At 38.6% G+C, this 17,068-nt stretch overlaps 1 protein-coding gene across 1 annotated transcript; it reads left to right on the top strand.

The window, feature by feature from the left end:
• Window positions 1-338: 338 nt before the first annotated feature.
• LOC581402 (ras-related protein Rab-7L1) lies at window positions 339-16,826 on the top strand. The gene is made up of 6 exons (XM_011679006.2): window positions 339-404; window positions 6,356-6,670; window positions 7,966-8,037; window positions 8,616-8,797; window positions 15,668-15,789; window positions 16,423-16,826. The coding sequence occupies exons 2-6, from the start codon at window positions 6,535-6,537 to the stop codon at window positions 16,556-16,558; spliced, it is 648 nt and encodes a 215-aa protein (XP_011677308.2). The 5' UTR covers window positions 339-404; window positions 6,356-6,534; the 3' UTR covers window positions 16,559-16,826.
• The last annotated feature ends 242 nt before the right edge of the window (window positions 16,827-17,068 follow it).

The following is a 17,068-nucleotide window of genomic DNA, read 5'->3' as shown; positions in this document are numbered from 1 at the left end:
GCTTGAGGATTTCCCTTTGAAGGTGCCCTTTTTTCTCCAGAAAGCGCCTTTTTTGTTGGTGCCCCCCCCCCCACTTTGGAAGTCGCTCCACCGCCTCTGAGTGCGGATACACCCCGAATATGCTGGTTTGGGCCCTAGATTCAATCTGAAACAGTGAGAATTAGACAGTAAGATCACACCTTTAAAATAGTGTCAGTCTTCATTTAGTTAAAATGTCGTACGATGATAGTTGTATGAACATCAAAATCTAATCGAGACGTGCAACATTATCTTTTTCTTTTTCGATTCTACGATTTAGAGACACTATAGGACCATTAACTATCTCTCCACCTTGGTCGCCAGTTTCATAGATCTAAGGATTCGGATCTAGGGCCTATACGCCTACGGCTACGGTATAATGTTTGGTAAGTTCTATGTTCCTAGTTTAGGTTTCAAAAAGACTTTATTGACCTGTTATTATGATAACTATGATATGATTACAAGTTGTGTTGTATATACCCTTCAGAACCACTCCAGCAAAGCATAGAGAGTCAATGTCAATGCGTAATGACCTTTAGCACTGCACTACGTGTTAACAGGCAGCATTTGAATACAGGAATAGTTGATACACTTACAACACGCAAATGCACACAATCATGCCGATGCGGCTGATCGGCAAGTTGACAGTAGACTCACAATTTTTAAATTATTCTTTCTAACATGGGAAAGTTGAAAAAAAATTGTATTTTACTGCTATTTTTAGTATTTATGTGTCATCTATTGTCACTAAAGTACCGATTTTTAGTGAAACTAGATTTGTACAGTAGTGTTTGAAATGTTGAGAATCAAAAGCACAGCTAAGTTTTACTTACAACACAGCCAGGATAGTAATGCACCTACATGTATGTGTGGGTGAAAAGACCGGTTGCTTACTACTATCTAGACCGAATTTTCCGTCTCTTTCGTTCGTTAGCCTCTTATTGGGGTAGGGTCGGCCGGCTCTCTCTTTAGAGACGGAAACCGTCTAGGCTAGATCTATACACATTCCCTTGATAACGCCACGGCCATTTCAGGTCGTAGCGTTTTGCCCCCAAAACCTCCCAAAATGTCATTTTACCTCGTGTATATCCAAATGTAAATTAGGCCTAGGCTATAATTCATCGGTTCCACTTACTAACTTGATTGAAATAATCCGTTTAATGGTCCCTTTTAAGGAAATTATGGGTCAAAATCGACATCCATGTTGAAAATCTTGCAAGCCGTGTTAAACTCTCGCTGCCGGAGTCATCTAAATCAATCTCATCCCTTCTAGTCTACGCCGAAGGCAAAATGATTATGAAGGAAAAACTGTGATAACGCCATTACGAACGTGTTGATGTCCGATAAAAAGTCACAGTTTGTAGGGAAAAAAAAATTGCCAGCCGACCGACATAATACATCTTACCGACTTCAAACTTCTGCATTGTACACAAGGATCGAGCTAGAATACCGACAGAGTGGACCCGACACAGCAACTTAATTAATTATCTATGTGTATCTTTCTTGCCCCCTCAATGTGGTGACTCCACCCAAAATCCCCCTCTTTCTCTTACTCCTGCCCCTTTTCTCTCAGGCTCTTTCCCCTCTCTCTCCCCTCTCTTTCATCCCCTGTTTCTTTTGTTTCCCTTTTCTCTTCTTTTTTTCTTTTCTCCTTTTCATTCTTTTCTTTTATTTTCCTTTCTTTCCTCTTCTTCATCTTTTTCTTTTTTCTCTTTCTTTTCTTCTCTTCTCTTTCCTTTCTTTTTTTCTTTTCTTTCCCTTTCCCTCTCATTTTTCCCCTACCCCTTTTTTCATTTTTCCCGACAGCAGCGCAATTTTACCGACAATATCCCGACAAGTGGGAGGTGTCACATCCCACGCCCCCCCTTAAGCGACATCCATTTGTTATCTCATTATTCTTTTAAAAGAAATGCAATTTCTCATGCTCTCGCACCTCTCTTCTATCTAAGTTTAATTCTCTTTCACTTTTTTTCTTTCTCTTTTAACTCACAACAAATTTCTCTTTCCCCCCTCTTTTCCATCTCTTTTGTTGTTTTTCTTCTTGTGCTTTTTAATTTTTTTTTACAATTTAAAAAAAAAAAAAATTTACAATTTTTTTTTTGGGGGGGTTTACACGCCTTTTTGCATCCCCCCCCCATCACCTGCCCCTTTCCCGGAAACAAACACCTTTTCTCTCCTCCCTCTTTTCTTCTTCTTTCTCTCTACCCTTTTCTTTCTTTTTCCCCTCCTTTTTCTTTCCCTCCTCCTTTTTTTCTTCCCCCCCTCCTTTTTCTTTCCCCCTCCTTTTTCTCCTTTTCTCCCTTTTCCTTTTCCCCTTCCTCCTTCCCCCCTTTTTTTTTTACCGGGGGGGGGGGGGGGGGGGAAGTGCCCCCTGAATCCGCCACTGATTGGCATTGCCATTGAACTTAAGTTGCGCTTATGTTATTAAGTAGGCCCTCTCTCACTTAAAATTTGAAGCTACTTAAGCAGATCGGCCAATAGGAGCGTGTAAACTCACTGTACAGCGTTCAATGCGCAAAGTTCTATGTGCGATGTTAGAAAAAATATGTCGCTAATTCAGAATCATATCCAGACTTTGACCCGTCACTCCGTGGAGACACCCTACTAAAACATACCAAAAATTAACTTTTAAATCATCATCAATTGTTCAGATAATGGTCATGATTTAAAAGTCGTAAAGTTTCTCACCAGTTTCAAGTCCATATTCTTATCTTTTTTGAAGTATTTTCCGCCAAAACAAAGACTTGTAATATACACTTTCTCATGGGATTCCAGCAAACCACTGCACAGTACAATTGTATACCATCTAGCGCAGCGACAGTGGGGATGCGGCACGCATGCGTGCATAATGATGAATTACTCACATAAATGAAGATCTGAGATTACAGTCGCTAACTTCAGTCGCACCCGCACCCCACTGTCGCTGGCTAGATGGTATACAATTGTATTGTGCAGTGGTTTGCTGGAATTCCATGAGAAAGTGTATATTGCTATAAAACAATGTTCTTGACTAAAATCGACCGATTAGCTATTCCCGTTTGGAAATAATATATCACAATTCTGAGAATTTCATGGTCGCAGCTACCATTGTAAAGCCGAAGGCGCTATTTGAAAGATATTCATTGACTTTAAAAACTAACTTTATTTTCATTATTGCAAAGTTGAAACTTTGATTCTACAAGGTTATCAAAATTCAGTGCTTGGAGAAATGCGAAGTACTGTAATTTTTTTTTTTAAAGTTTTGATTTATGCCCCTCCACCTGGCACTATGCCTGGCAATGTCTCCCAGCTCGGTAATCGGTGTGTTGACTCACCACTCAGAAACTAGAACAACACTCAAATTCGTCTGTCATCTTGTTTTGAAAGTAATCTTTCTGATAGATCTTAATATGTAGTTTATAATAATAATTCCTCCAATTTTTCTTCTATCACATTTTTTTTTAAGGGCGAAAAATAGGGGTGCGGTTAAAACACGAGGGCGGTTTATACAATGTTAATTACGGTAATGATTATTATAAATTACAAAACGCTGAAATACAGCCCCGGCATTGCTCTCCGAACGCTGCTGAGATGTGTGAGATCACAGTATGGACATGATTTGCACAAGCAGACGATGTCCCATGACATCTTACACATTTTCAGTGCCTGTTTTTTCATCTTCTCTTGAGTTCTTTCTCTTACTTCACTACCGTCAGGCTAAATGTATAATCTATTGCCTCACTCTTAACCCCGCGCATGGCTTTATTTTGATGACAAATGCAGCAATACAAAAATAAAGGAATCTGTTGCTTGTAAACAAAATAAGATGCCATTGTATATTCAGCTGCACACACCGCTGTATGTTCGGCGTTTCAAGAGGGAACAAAAGGGCCGTCCTTAATATCATTCTGGGGGGTTTTCAATTTGAAAGTCTGGTTTCTTTGATTGTTAATTAACCCCTATCCTGTGTATTTACAAACAAAAGATTTTAGTTATCAGAATCGGTTTCATATCCCCTTATGAATGGTTTGATATGCCATCACATTTATATACACTAAACTCATTATAATTTGACAAATAATAGCTTTGCAATTATGTTCATTATCATGTTTTCGGGTTGTCCGTCCGTACGTCCGTACGTCCGTACGTCCGTCCCGTTTGACCGTTATCACAATATCTCAAGAACCATTTAAGATTTAAACTTAAGACTCGGGAATAGTATTTATCACCATAGGAAGACGATCTGATCAGATTTTGGAGTACGTAGGTCAAAGGTCACAGGTCACAGAGGTCAACTTATGAAATTCCTTGTATTGAGTTTGTTAGCGCGATATCTCAAGAACCATTTGAGATTTAAACTTCAAACTTAAGGATAGTATGTATCACCATAGGAAGACGATCTGATTAGATTTTGGAGCACGTATGTCAAAGGTCAAGGGTCACAGAGGTCAACTTATGAAATTCCATACATTGAGATTGTTATCATGATATCTCAAGAACCACTGGAGATTTATACTTCAAACTTAGTGATAGTGTGTATCACTATAGGAAAACAATCTGATTACATTTTGGAGCACGTAGGTCAAAGGTCAAGGGTCATAGAGGTCAACTTATGAAATTCCATACATTGAGATTGTTATCATGATATCTCAAGAACCACTGGAGATGTAAAAACTTCAAACTTAAGGATAGTATGTATCACCATAGGAAGACGATCTGATTAGATTTTGGAGCACGTAGGTCAAAGGTCACAGGTCACAGAGGTCAACTTATGAAATTATTATTATTGTTATCGCGATATCTCAAGAACCACTGGAGATGTAAAAACTTCAAACTTAAGGATAGTATGTATCACCATAGGAAGACAATCTGATTAGATTTTGGAGCACGTAGGTCAAAGGTCAAGGGTCACAGAGGTCAACTTATGAAATTCCATACATTGAGATTGTTATCATAATATCTCAAGAACCACTGGAGATTTAAACTTCAAACTTAATGATAGTGTGTATCACCATAGGAAGACAATCTGATTAGATTTTGGAGCACGTAGGTCAAAGGTCAAGGGTCACAGAGGTCAACTTATGAAATTCCATACATTGAGATCGTTATCGCGATATCTCAAGAACCACTGGAGAATTTTCACTTCAAACTTAATGATAGTATGTATCACCATATCATAATATCTCAAGAACCACTGGAGATTTAAACTTCAAACTTAATGATAGTGTGTATCACCATAGGAAGACAATCTGATTAGATTTTGGAGCACGTAGGTCAAAGGTCAAGGGTCACAGAGGTCAACTTATGAAATTCCATACATTGAGATTGTTATCATGATATCTCAAGAACCACTGGAGATTTAAACTCCAAACTTGATGATAGTACATGTATGTATCACCATAGGAAGACAATCTGATTAGATTTTGGAGCATGTAGGTCACAGGTCAAGGGTCACAGAGGTCAACTTATGAAATTCCATACATTGAGATCGTTATCGCGATATCTCAAGAACCACTGGAGAATTTTCACTTCAAACTTAATGATAGTATGTATCACCATAGGAAGACGATCTGTTTAGATTTTGGAGCACGTAGGTCAAGGGTCACAGAGGTCAACTTGTGAAATTCCATGTCTTCAGCTCGTTCTCGCGATATCTCAAGAACCATTTGAGATTTTAAACTTCAAACTTAAGGATAGTATATATATCACCATAGGAAAACGATCAGATTAGATTTTTTCTTCTTCATTTAACAAGTCTTTGGGTGTTCTGACATTTGCCCCAGTGATGTTTGCTTGGGATTTATGTTTGTAAAAATTATAGGGTTAGGCAGAGAGATGCATTTTGATTGTAGGTCGGGGACATTATTTTTCTCTGGAGTTTGGGCTTGATGAATTACCATCAAACTCAAGATATGTATGTATCTTGCTGAGCCAATGGGTCATACATGTATATGAAAAAATAGCTTGTAATCATGATATTCTGAAAACCTGTTACTGGAATACAATCAAACTTGAATTTAAAAAATTGCTTCTGTTTTGGTTTGTAAAATTGCTCTATGGCGGAGGCATCATTTTGGACTGCGCGCAGTCCAAGATCCATCTAGTTTATGTGATGTCGTCTGCTTGGGCAGTATTGGTCCATATTGTGACATCATTGAAACATCGTTATTTTTCTGGCGAATCTCTCGTATATCCCAGCTGCTATGGAGGTGGTTGTATTTGTATTTTCTAAATCACCCGATATGTAGTTTACCTAAAACTTGTACGATGGCCATCTGTTAGCTTACCAGTTTCTAGTGATACATTAGTTGACATATTTGTGATTTTCTTTGAATTTCCACTTTAATTGATTAATCAGGAGAATTCCAGAACATGTAGAATTCCTTCAACGATGACCAGACTCTGTGATTCGAGTTGAAGATTGATGGACAAGCAGTAGTAACAGCAACAATACAACTGGTGCAAATCCATATATCAACAAAAGGGTACAGAACATACCTAGACACTCTTGTGCTGGCCTTACATTCTGGAGTTGGAATGGATGGGGCAACTGAGGTGAAGGAGAAACTGTTCAAAGTTATCATTGTTGGAGACTCTCTAGTTGGGAAAACTACTTTTGTTCACAGATATGTGAGTGGCAAGTTCGATCCTGGATTCAAGACAACCGTCGGAGGTAAGTTCAGACTAAAGGCTCTTTCTCATATGCCACGGTAAACTGGCAAGCAGGGTTTTTTTAAATGTAGCTATGCGCAACAAAGGTCCTATTAGGCATACACACTTTAATATCTGTGTGTTATATGATACAAAAATGTAAAGCACAGTAGATTTGGAAAAAACCTGCGGTTCATTGCAACATTGTGATCGGACAAAAACCGGTATATTCATTCAGCATTGTATGGTCATAGGCATGTAGACAATGCTGAAGATCAACTAGAAATTCCTTCATTACGTACTACTACCCACTCCCAATAATGGATGAGTGTTATTTTCAAATCAATCAACTAAAGCTTGATAGAAAACATAGTGTGGAAAATCTCTTGACAAGTCCTGTGTTATCAAGTATCACCAATCACGTGTCTTTTAGGTGACAAAGTCAAGGTCAAATGTCATTTCAGGTCTGAAAACTTAGACTTTGTTGTGGCATCAACATCAGGATTTTGAACTTTTAGCATAATTTCAAAAGTGTTTGTTCAAATTCCATGAAACTTGTACCCAAGGGTTATCAAGTATCACAAATCATATGACGCAAATTCCAGGTCACAAAGTAAAGGTTAAAGTTCATTTTAGGTCAGTAGACTTGGACTATGTTTTCGCATCTTAATATGAGAATTAATAAATACATTTTTGTTTGTTCGTATTTCATTAAAGTTATCAATCTTGGTACAAATTATATAGTAAATAATTCTTCTGATGATTCTTAGTCAATATTCACTTCAAAATGCCACTTATATACAGAGGATTTCATTTTTGGGGCCTGCTACCCTGCCTATAAATAATGTCCCAACCTCAATTTTTCATCATATTGAATTGCGTTATGCAGACAAAACCGCCAAGAGCGTTTCCCTCGTTTTTATTATAATTTATTCAACAAAGACAAAATCAAGAAAACAGTGAATACAATACAACAGTAAGATTTGAAGTGAATCCCATGGATGCTGTGAAAAGAAGAAGATTAATTAAATAAATATAACCTGAAGGTCTCCTTTTCTCTTCATCTTGAAACCAAAAATATTTGATTTATTCCAGTACCTCACAATTTATGATCCCACGGGATGTACAGTGTGCAGCTTTCAGATCAGAATCCAGAACCAAAAGGCTTTAAATATACCTTCATTTTTTACAGAATGATATTTTCCATGCACAGCTATAGCTATAAGTGGTCAAAAAAACTTATTGTGTCGTACACAAATACATTTATTTTGGAGAAACTAGGCTTAATTGCTATTTTTTTGTTTTACTTGTCCACAGTTGATTTTGCCCTGAAGAAGATTGAGAGATCCAAGCAAGACATTGTCAGGCTCCAGTTATGGGATATTGCAGGTAAGTCTCATCAATAGTAAATCATGTATTTCTCTGTCATTTGGGTACATGTAGGTTCATTCATGATGTGTGGGTTCATTTAAAGGTTAGAAGTAGGGAATGTGTGATCTATGCTAAATTTTAATTTGTGGGCAGCATACCTGAATTTCTGTATGTTCATTTATTAAACATAATCATGAAACAAAATTGCTCTGTTATCATATAGCATGTCGTTTCAGAGAAATAATATACTTCTTCAGCTTCTTATATATGTGAAGATCAAAGTTCACAGTGACAGTGTGACACCAGCCACTTCAGAAAAGTATTACAAAGTTGTAAACCTTAAACCAGAATTTGACATTTTACTTCTGAGCCAGCTTTCTGGAAACCTGTCACTTGTACGTCTTAGTTTTGTTGTATAACCCTGGTTTAAATATAGTTTTATATGTCTCCAAGCTGAATCTGAGATATGTTCAAGAAAAGGAAATTCACACTGAATGTGACACACTGATATGCTCATTAACATTAGATACTCTGGAGTCTTGGCACCATATATTATTTTGACCCTTGACCCTTATTGTCTTGCCTTTGCCTACCAGGTCAGGAGAGAGTGAGCTCATTGACGAGAGTCTACTATAAAGATGCCTCAGCATGCGTTATCATGTTTGATGTCACGCAACGCAAGACATTCAACAATGTCATGAATTGGAAGAGTGATGTGGAGAAAAAAGTGGCATTATCGAACGGAAGCCCTGTTCCCTGCCTTTTACTTGCCAATAAGGTAGGCTTGAGGTTATCCTATGTTTCTCACAGTTAGTAATAGTTTGTAAAAATCTATTTGTTTCTTTTGATTGAATCTCAAATTTCAAAATATCTTTATTACAGACCAGCGGTGATTGTAATCAATTGTGTTACCATACATGTTTGTATTGTCCAAATTGTATTATTCTGTTTTACAGTACTGTTTTCTTGGATACTGATTTACCGGTAGTATTGAGATTTTACCTTTGTCAAATGTATATGAGTCATGTACATGTACTTGAGCAATTCTATATGCCTTCAGGAAGGTGCTGCCTACTAGGATGTCACTTTCCCATCTCTTCCTTGGTCTTTCTTGCCCATTTGTTCCAACAACAATCTCCATGAGTAAGCATTAAGCGAAGCGTACGCTGTTCATTCTGGAAACGTGACCAAACCAGGTCAGTTGGGCTTTAGCAATGTGGGCGAGGATAAGCTTCAGTGGAAATTTGCAATTGGAGATTCTGGCCAGGACTGCTTCATTTCTTATTTTATCCTTCCAAGTGATGTTGAGAATCTTCCAAAAGCAACCCATCCCAAAGACATCCAGTTTCTTTATGACAAGATGTAGTTTGGTGGTTAGTGAAATGTCCTTATCATTTCAGACCTTCTGCAGCTTCCCTAGTGCAACAGATGCTAGCATCAGCCTGTTTTTAGTTTCACTTGTAGAGTCATTTGAGGGTGTTAGTATTACTCTTAGGTATTTGGATCGGTTCGCCTGCTCAAGGGGTTTGCCTTACAGATTGATGTATATAAGTAAGTTGATTTTCATGGGAGAATACCATTGCTTTTGTTTTTGGTATGCTGAGTTCCATGCCGTATTTCTTGCTAGCCTCATGGACTCGCTCAACCAGGGTTTGAAGATCAATCTCAGAATCTGCAAAAATAGGACCTACAAACATATAACACCAAAGTATATATACAATGTACATGCATTTTTGAGTGGTACATGTGTTGTGTAGAATAGGAATCTTAACATTGAAATAATGTGAATTTGTTGCTTCACATTATTGCTTTCCATCTCAATTTCCAAATAATTAGTACATGTAGGAAGGAACAGGTGATAACATAACAAATTTGATGAGGTATTATATACCTCACTTAAGAAATCCAGCCATCTGATTGGTCGAATTGCATTCATAAACTTCAACTGTTCCTGTAAAATTCTCGGTAACCATGCATAAAACGTTTCAATATTTTTAATAACCATGGTTATTAAAAAAAGTTGGTCAGCCTCCATGGTTACCCCATAGGTTTACATGTTAAAAAATGGTTTGAGCGATGGAGGATGCCGTATGTGTGCGAAGGATTGGTCGGTAATTTCAATACAATTGAATCTCGATCGATCTTACCGACAATTTTATCTTGCATTGTTGACATGAAGACGAAAATAAACTCCAAAAACAAAAAAACAACATCTGCCGATAGATCTTGATCTAAGTTCGTGCCAATATGCATTGCAAAAGTAAAAGAAGAGTCCGTATATGGAGCTTTTGCGAAGCATTCATCACACGCGAAGCCGGTTTCAATCCATTTTAATGTATATATTGGAGAAAACTGCCAAGCATGTTAACGGCGGGCCATAGCCGAGTGGTCTAAGCGTTGGTTTTCGGTACACCTCTTGTTGTACGCAAGAGTTCGAATCCCGTCTTCGACAAAAATGATAAATATTTTTAATTTTTCATTTTTTAGTCTATTTTTTTTCGGCATATAAAAGTATTAATGACTGCTTTAATATTCGAGAAATAGTTGTTTTCATACGCTCTCGGGAAGGTTACAATTGGGCTATTCCCCTCGGCAAGCCTTGGGGAATAGCACAATTCTAACCTTCCCTTGAGTGTAATAAAACAACTATTTCTCTCAAAGCAGTCATTAATACTATAATGGTGGATGGATTTTCAAACCGAATTGAACGTAATTAACCTAAAGGCAATAGGCTAATTCAACATTGTCATTGACCTTTGCAGTGTACAAAATTTGTCATGACTTCCATTTTGTAAAACCTAACAATTGTACAAATTATGAAACAAACAAACTGACAATTCACGTACTGATCGAAATACATGTGTTTATAGGCCTACTACTTGTTGCCAGGATGTGTATAGTCAATGTTTTTTATGCCTCCGTTACGAAGTAGCCGGAGGCATTATGTTTTCGGGTTGTCCGTCCTTTCGTCGTACCGTCTGTACGTCCGTATGTCCCGTTCTCGTGATCGCGTTATCTGAAGAACCGATTGATGGATTCCTGCCAAACTTTGGTCATGTATATATCTTGCAGAGCCGATGAACTGATTAGATTTTGGGGTCACGAGGTTAAAGGTCAAAGGTCACGGGGCTCAGCCAACTTCTTCATCAGAAAACCTCAGCGTCAAAGAAAATGCCTCAGCATTTAACTGATGATGACCTTGCTGTTGATTTCTCTCGCTTCTTTGTCGGAAAGATTGAGAAAATCCGGGAGTGTATGCCAGCAACTCAGGTCCTCCCAAACGGACAGCCTTCACGTGATTGTGATGCCCATCTGACATTGATACATCCTACATGTCCAGAGGAAGTCAAGCGGATAATTCACAAGACCTCTGCAAAGACATGTTCGCTTGACCCGGTGCCTACAGTTCTTGTTAAACAACATGGTGACCTCCTAGCTCTGCATATTTCGTGTCTGATTAATGCGTCACTGCGTGATGGAGTCTTCCCAGACTGTCTGAAACTGGCATATGTTACCCCAGTATTGAAGAAATCTTCACTTGATCACAACGATCTGGCTAACTATCGCCCAGTATCAAATTTGCCTTTTCTGGCCAAAGTGACTGAGAAAATTGTCGCAAGTCGTCTGACAGCTTATCTGCAGGGCAATGATCTACATGAGTGCCTACAGTCTGCATACAGAAAGAATCACAGTGTGGAGACGGCACTACTGAAGGTCTCGGATGACATCCTAACATCAATTGATTGCAGAAAAGCAGCTGCCCTAGTTCTGCTTGACCTGTCAGCTGCATTTGATACCATCGATCATGCTGTTCTGCTTGAGAGACTTAGAGAAGATTTTGGAATTGAAGCAACTGCACTCCAATGGTTTGAGTCTTACCTCAACGACAGAAGACAAGCTGTGGTCATCAATGGCAAGCTATCACCTGAGACCACCCTTAGCTACGGAGTTCCGCAAGGCTCTGTCCTCGGTCCCTTGCTCTTCACACTCTACATCACCCCTCTTGGCTCTATCATACAGCGACATGGTCTTAGCGCACATTTCTATGCAGACGACACCCAGCTCTACCTAACTTTTGATCCAAAAGTTGGAGGCGCTGAGGAACGTGCAGCTGCAGCCATCAGTGCTGCCATCGAAGAGATTCGATGTTGGATGAGACGCAACTTCTTGAAGCTAAATGAAAAGAAAACCGAGTATCTCCTTTTGTCTTCACCACACATGGGAAATAAGATCACTGGTACTCCTATTCTAGTCGGTGAGGAAGCTGTATCTCCCAACAACAAGGCTAGAAATCTTGGAGTAGTCTTCGACAGAACTATGAGCATGAAGGATCACATTTCGCGTGTCTGTCAGTCTGCATTCTACCATCTCCGCAGGATTGCAGAGATCAGACACTGTCTCACCAGAAGTGCCGCGGAAAACCTCATTCATGCTCTAATAACCTCAAGGCTGGATTTCTGCAACTCTCTCCTTGTCGGCTTACCATCATCAGCCATCAAACGTCTCCAGGCGGTCCAGAATGCTGCTGCTCGCCTTCTGATGGGAATCAGGAAGTTTGACCACATCTCGCCTACACTCCATGAGCTTCATTGGCTGCCAGTGCACTGCAGAGTGCAGTATAAGATCTTGCTGCTTGCATTTAAGGCTCTACATAACTTGTCCCCTGGCTATGTATCTGCTCTCATCAGTGTACGTCAGCTACGACCAGGACTACGCTGTGCGGGACTCGTTCTTCAAGTGCCCAGTACCCGTCTAAAAACATACGGGGATAGAGCCTTCTCTTCATCTGCTCCGCATCTTTGGAACTCTCTACCTGTCCAACTTAGAAATTGTAACAACATTGATACCTTTAAATCTGAACTCAAAACCTATCTTTTCCGGCAACATTGCGAATAATATGTGACATATTGAGGGAGCCAGGCGCCTTTGAATGCTTTTGCAGATAAATGGCGCTATACAAATGCTGTTCATCATCATCATCATCATCAAAAACAGCTCGTGATCGCGTTATCTGAAGAACGGATTGATAGATTCCTGCCAAACTTTGGTCATGTATGTATCTTGCAGAGTCGATGAACTGATTTGATTTTGGGGTCACGAGGTCGAAGGTCAAAGGTCACAGGGCTAAATATGTATGCAAAAACAGCTCGTGATCGCGTTATCTCAAGAACCGATTGATGGATTCCTGCCAAACTTAGGTCATGTATGTTACTTGCAGAGCCGATGAACTGATTAAATTTTGGGGTCATGAAGTCAAGGTCTAAGGTCATGCGGCTCATTATGCATGCAAAAATAGCTTGTGATCGCATTATCATTAGAACAGATTGATGGATTCCTCCCAAACTTAGATCATGTATGTATCTTGCAGAGCCAATGAACTGAGTAGATTCTTGGGTCATGAGGTCAAAGGTCAAATGTCATGGGCTCATTATGTATGCAAAAATAGCTTGTGAACGCATTCTCATTAGAACTGACAGATGGATTTAACTCGGGACATCTTGCAGAGCCAATGAACTGAGTAGATGTTAGGGTCATGAGGTCAAAGATCAAAGGGTCATATATGTATATGAGAAATTGCTTGTAATCACGATATTCTGAGAACCTGTTAATGGATTACAATTGAACTTGAATTTGAAAAATTTCTTCTGTTTTGGTTTGTAAAATTGCTCTATGACGGAGGCATCATTTCGACTGCGTGCAGTCGAAGTTCCATCTAGTTTTATTAAGAATTTCAATGTAGTCCAACATTTATCATAGAGGATGTGTTAGAAGTTGAATAGAATTGAACAGAAACAAAAAACTATATTTCCCACTTTCTACTTCCAATGTGGTATATTATTATATCCTATTTATATATGTACAATTAGTGATTTCAAGTTGGTAGTTTAGGGCTGGTGTTAGTGTTTATTAAACACTTATTTAATCAACACCAAATGGAAATCAGCTGGTGTTTAGGGCTTTGACCTCTGAATTTCGTCAACTTCCGGTAGCTAGTGTTATCCATTTTGCAAAATTTTTGTCTGCTCAACCGACCTTTGTGGCTGGTTTTAATATTTTACATACAAATGTCCTATTCACTAACACTAGCCCCTAAGTTAAGCAAATGTTGATTTCCATTTCTGTGTCACATACGAACGATGCTAATTTATTGTCTGACTGTCAAATAAAAATATGTGAAACAGGTCCTTTACTATGTGACTCAGACATTCTTTTGTGTAAAATTAGTTATTTTATAAGACCAGAAAAACCCAGCCAGGAAATACCTGGAAATACTCATACAGCTATCATTGAAATAGTATAATGCAAAATAGCAAACAGCAATCTGACTACATTCCATCAATTACACTCACAAAAATGTTTCTTAGTAGATATTTTAAATAACTTCATGGATTTCTTACATTGTTTGTTTGGATATTCTATTCATATTTTAAAGACGGAAATTCAAGATGCGTTGTACCGCCTTCTCCTGTTGGTTACCCATAAATACCCGTCGTTGATGAAGATACTTAGGAATATATGGAGGGAGGGACCTCTATAGCATTGGCAGATTAAGGGGAAAGAGGTACAATGGCCCACCCCCCCCCCCTCCCTAGAAATTCAAATGGCATTTAGAGTACCGAAGCTGTGACATCATATAAATTTATTCTTAGAATTTCTCAATTTTTTCTTCATTTTCCGAAAGAGCATAAAAATAATGTCCAAATGTCGAAAACCAGTTGAAAATGTTAAGTATTGGCTGAGATATGACCATCTGAATGAATTTATTTCCTATATAGGAGCTCTATATATATTGCTCTGGTTCATAAAGTTATGAGCCAGATCAATATAACACTGAGCTCTATAGAAAATCTTTTCATTCAGATGTATCTCAGCCAATACTTAACCTTTTTAACTGGTTTTCGACATTTGGACATTAATTGTTATGCTCTTTCAGAAAAAGAAGAAAAATTTGAGAAATTCTAAAAATAGATTTTTGATAACGTCACACTTCACCACTCTATAAGTAAACAAACCATAAAATGTTTTAGACCCCATGACAGGTACCTAACTTATGTGCCCCTTTTCCATCAGTTTTGCTTGGTTGCTTGTTAATAGAAAATTTTCTGACTTGTAACCCCTTCCATATCCTGCATCCTATAGCAATGATCCTGTTGGTCCTTCCCATGTATAGAAAGCCAACTCTTTCCCACATACCGGTACTTATTGGGGCTTGGAATTATCATGTCCCATTGTCCTAATAGGATGTACATATATACATTTAGGACCAATGGTACGTACTTGTGCCCCTTGAAGTGATTGTGTAGAATGCAAAAAGGAAATTATGTTAATTCATTGTTCATATTGATCTGTCCTATCCCCATCGCCCATCGCCCAGTGTTCAATAGAAAAGAACAGGTGACCATACTTGCATCAGTGACCCTTTTGATCAGTTAGTCCTGGATGAATTCTGTAAACTGAATTCAATTGCATCTAACTGTATATACATATGATTTGTAATGACTTTTATTTTTGTGAAATCCTACAAGTTATGGACAATTCATATCCTGAATACATATTAATGTTTAGTTTAGATATATAGCACTTGAATATGTTGTTGTTGTCTTGATACTTCTTCTCATGTTCCATTGTTTATGTTTCAATATTCCAGATTGATCTACCATCACCCAATGTCAAAGAAGAGGAGATCAAAGAATTATGTAACAACAATAACTTCATTGGATGGAACAAGATCTCAGTCAAAGACAACACTAACATTGAACAATCCATGAAGTAAGTTTCATCTAAATCTGGGCTAAAAATGGAAAGATGCATTGCTGTGTGAACTTTTTATTCCATCCATATTAATGTGTTTTAATTTATGTAAATCTAATATACAGAAACATCAATTTTGAAACAGATAATATTCAATTATCTTCTTATATAAATGCAATATTGCATGCAATGTAATAGTGTAACACTCAAACAGAAACTTTGTATGTAGGGCCACTTTTCAGATTTCTTACTCAAATCTTCCCAAGGATTACAATAAGGGTCTATCCCCGTAGACATGTTTCACTTATCCGTGGTTAGGCACCATCGAGTCATTTCCAACTCGTGTTGACCCCATGGGCAAACTTTTTTAAAGTTATTCTGGGGTGTGTACGTTTGTACAACTCTCGTTATGACTTGTCTGTTTCTTTGGTTACGCCTATTCATCTACTTCTTTGCTTTCCTCTCCTACATATATATTTGATAAGTAATATCTAGATGTAACTATGTCACCAATGATTATATTCAGAAACACTAAATTCCTCCCAGTTTTCAAATATATCCTACCAACCACCCCTCTCCTATATAAAATGATCTTGAAGGAAATCATGTTTTCACTGAACTTTTCCTTTTGCCACATTTACCATATTTCAGCTTTCTTGTGGAGGAAATGCTTGTGCAGACATCCATGGCAAGAGAATCATCTTACCCAGAGGGGCGATTAGACAGTGATGGTAGGATACTCCTTCAACCTGAGAACAACAAGTCTAGGATATCATGCTGTTCTTAGAACATGATGCATGTACTGCTTGTAAGTGTCGGCTTGCATAGTGATGTAGATATACAGTAGGCTAAGTCCGCAACCCGGAGACTCCAGCCCAGACGGACAGTCAGACGAACAAGCCGACCATCCATGTCCACTCCCCGATGACTCAAGCCCACACGGTCACCTATTTTTCCCTGACGTCCGCACCCCGGTGACTTAAGCTCACGCACGCCAGCTATTCTCCACTCCTGACGACGGATAGTCAACCTGTTTGAAAGTCGAGCCACTCATCCTCTCCAAGCGCTATAGTTCTCTTTAGAACTATAAGCTAAGAAAGATTACAGAGTCAGAGTCCTTTTGAGGACTCCACAATCCTCTCTCTCTCACATGGTGCACCCGCAAGCCTACTGTTTATGATGCATGTATTCTGAAATTGTCAGTTGTTTCATGATGATTAAATGGCATGAAATTCTGTGAGGAGTAGTTGGATTATCACCCATCAAGTACCAAGTAGATATGCGTTACCCCTCAGTG

Source organism: Strongylocentrotus purpuratus, unplaced genomic scaffold, assembly GCF_000002235.5.
Source record: "Strongylocentrotus purpuratus isolate Spur 01 unplaced genomic scaffold, Spur_5.0 spur5_scaffold_6, whole genome shotgun sequence".
NCBI classification, from domain to species: domain Eukaryota; kingdom Metazoa; phylum Echinodermata; class Echinoidea; order Camarodonta; family Strongylocentrotidae; genus Strongylocentrotus; species Strongylocentrotus purpuratus.
This window is presented reverse-complemented; position numbering and strand designations above follow the sequence as displayed.

Excerpts from the sequence above, each read along its gene's own strand:
- LOC581402 (XM_011679006.2), top strand. The coding sequence starts at position 6,535 with ATGGATGGGGCAACTGAGGTGAAGGAGAAACTGTTCAAAGTTATCATT. Across the intron at positions 8,038-8,615 it reads CCAGTTATGGGATATTGCAG|GTCAGGAGAGAGTGAGCTCA; the intron begins GTAAGTCTCATC and ends TTTGCCTACCAG. Across the intron at positions 15,790-16,422 it reads AACATTGAACAATCCATGAA|CTTTCTTGTGGAGGAAATGC; the intron begins GTAAGTTTCATC and ends ACCATATTTCAG.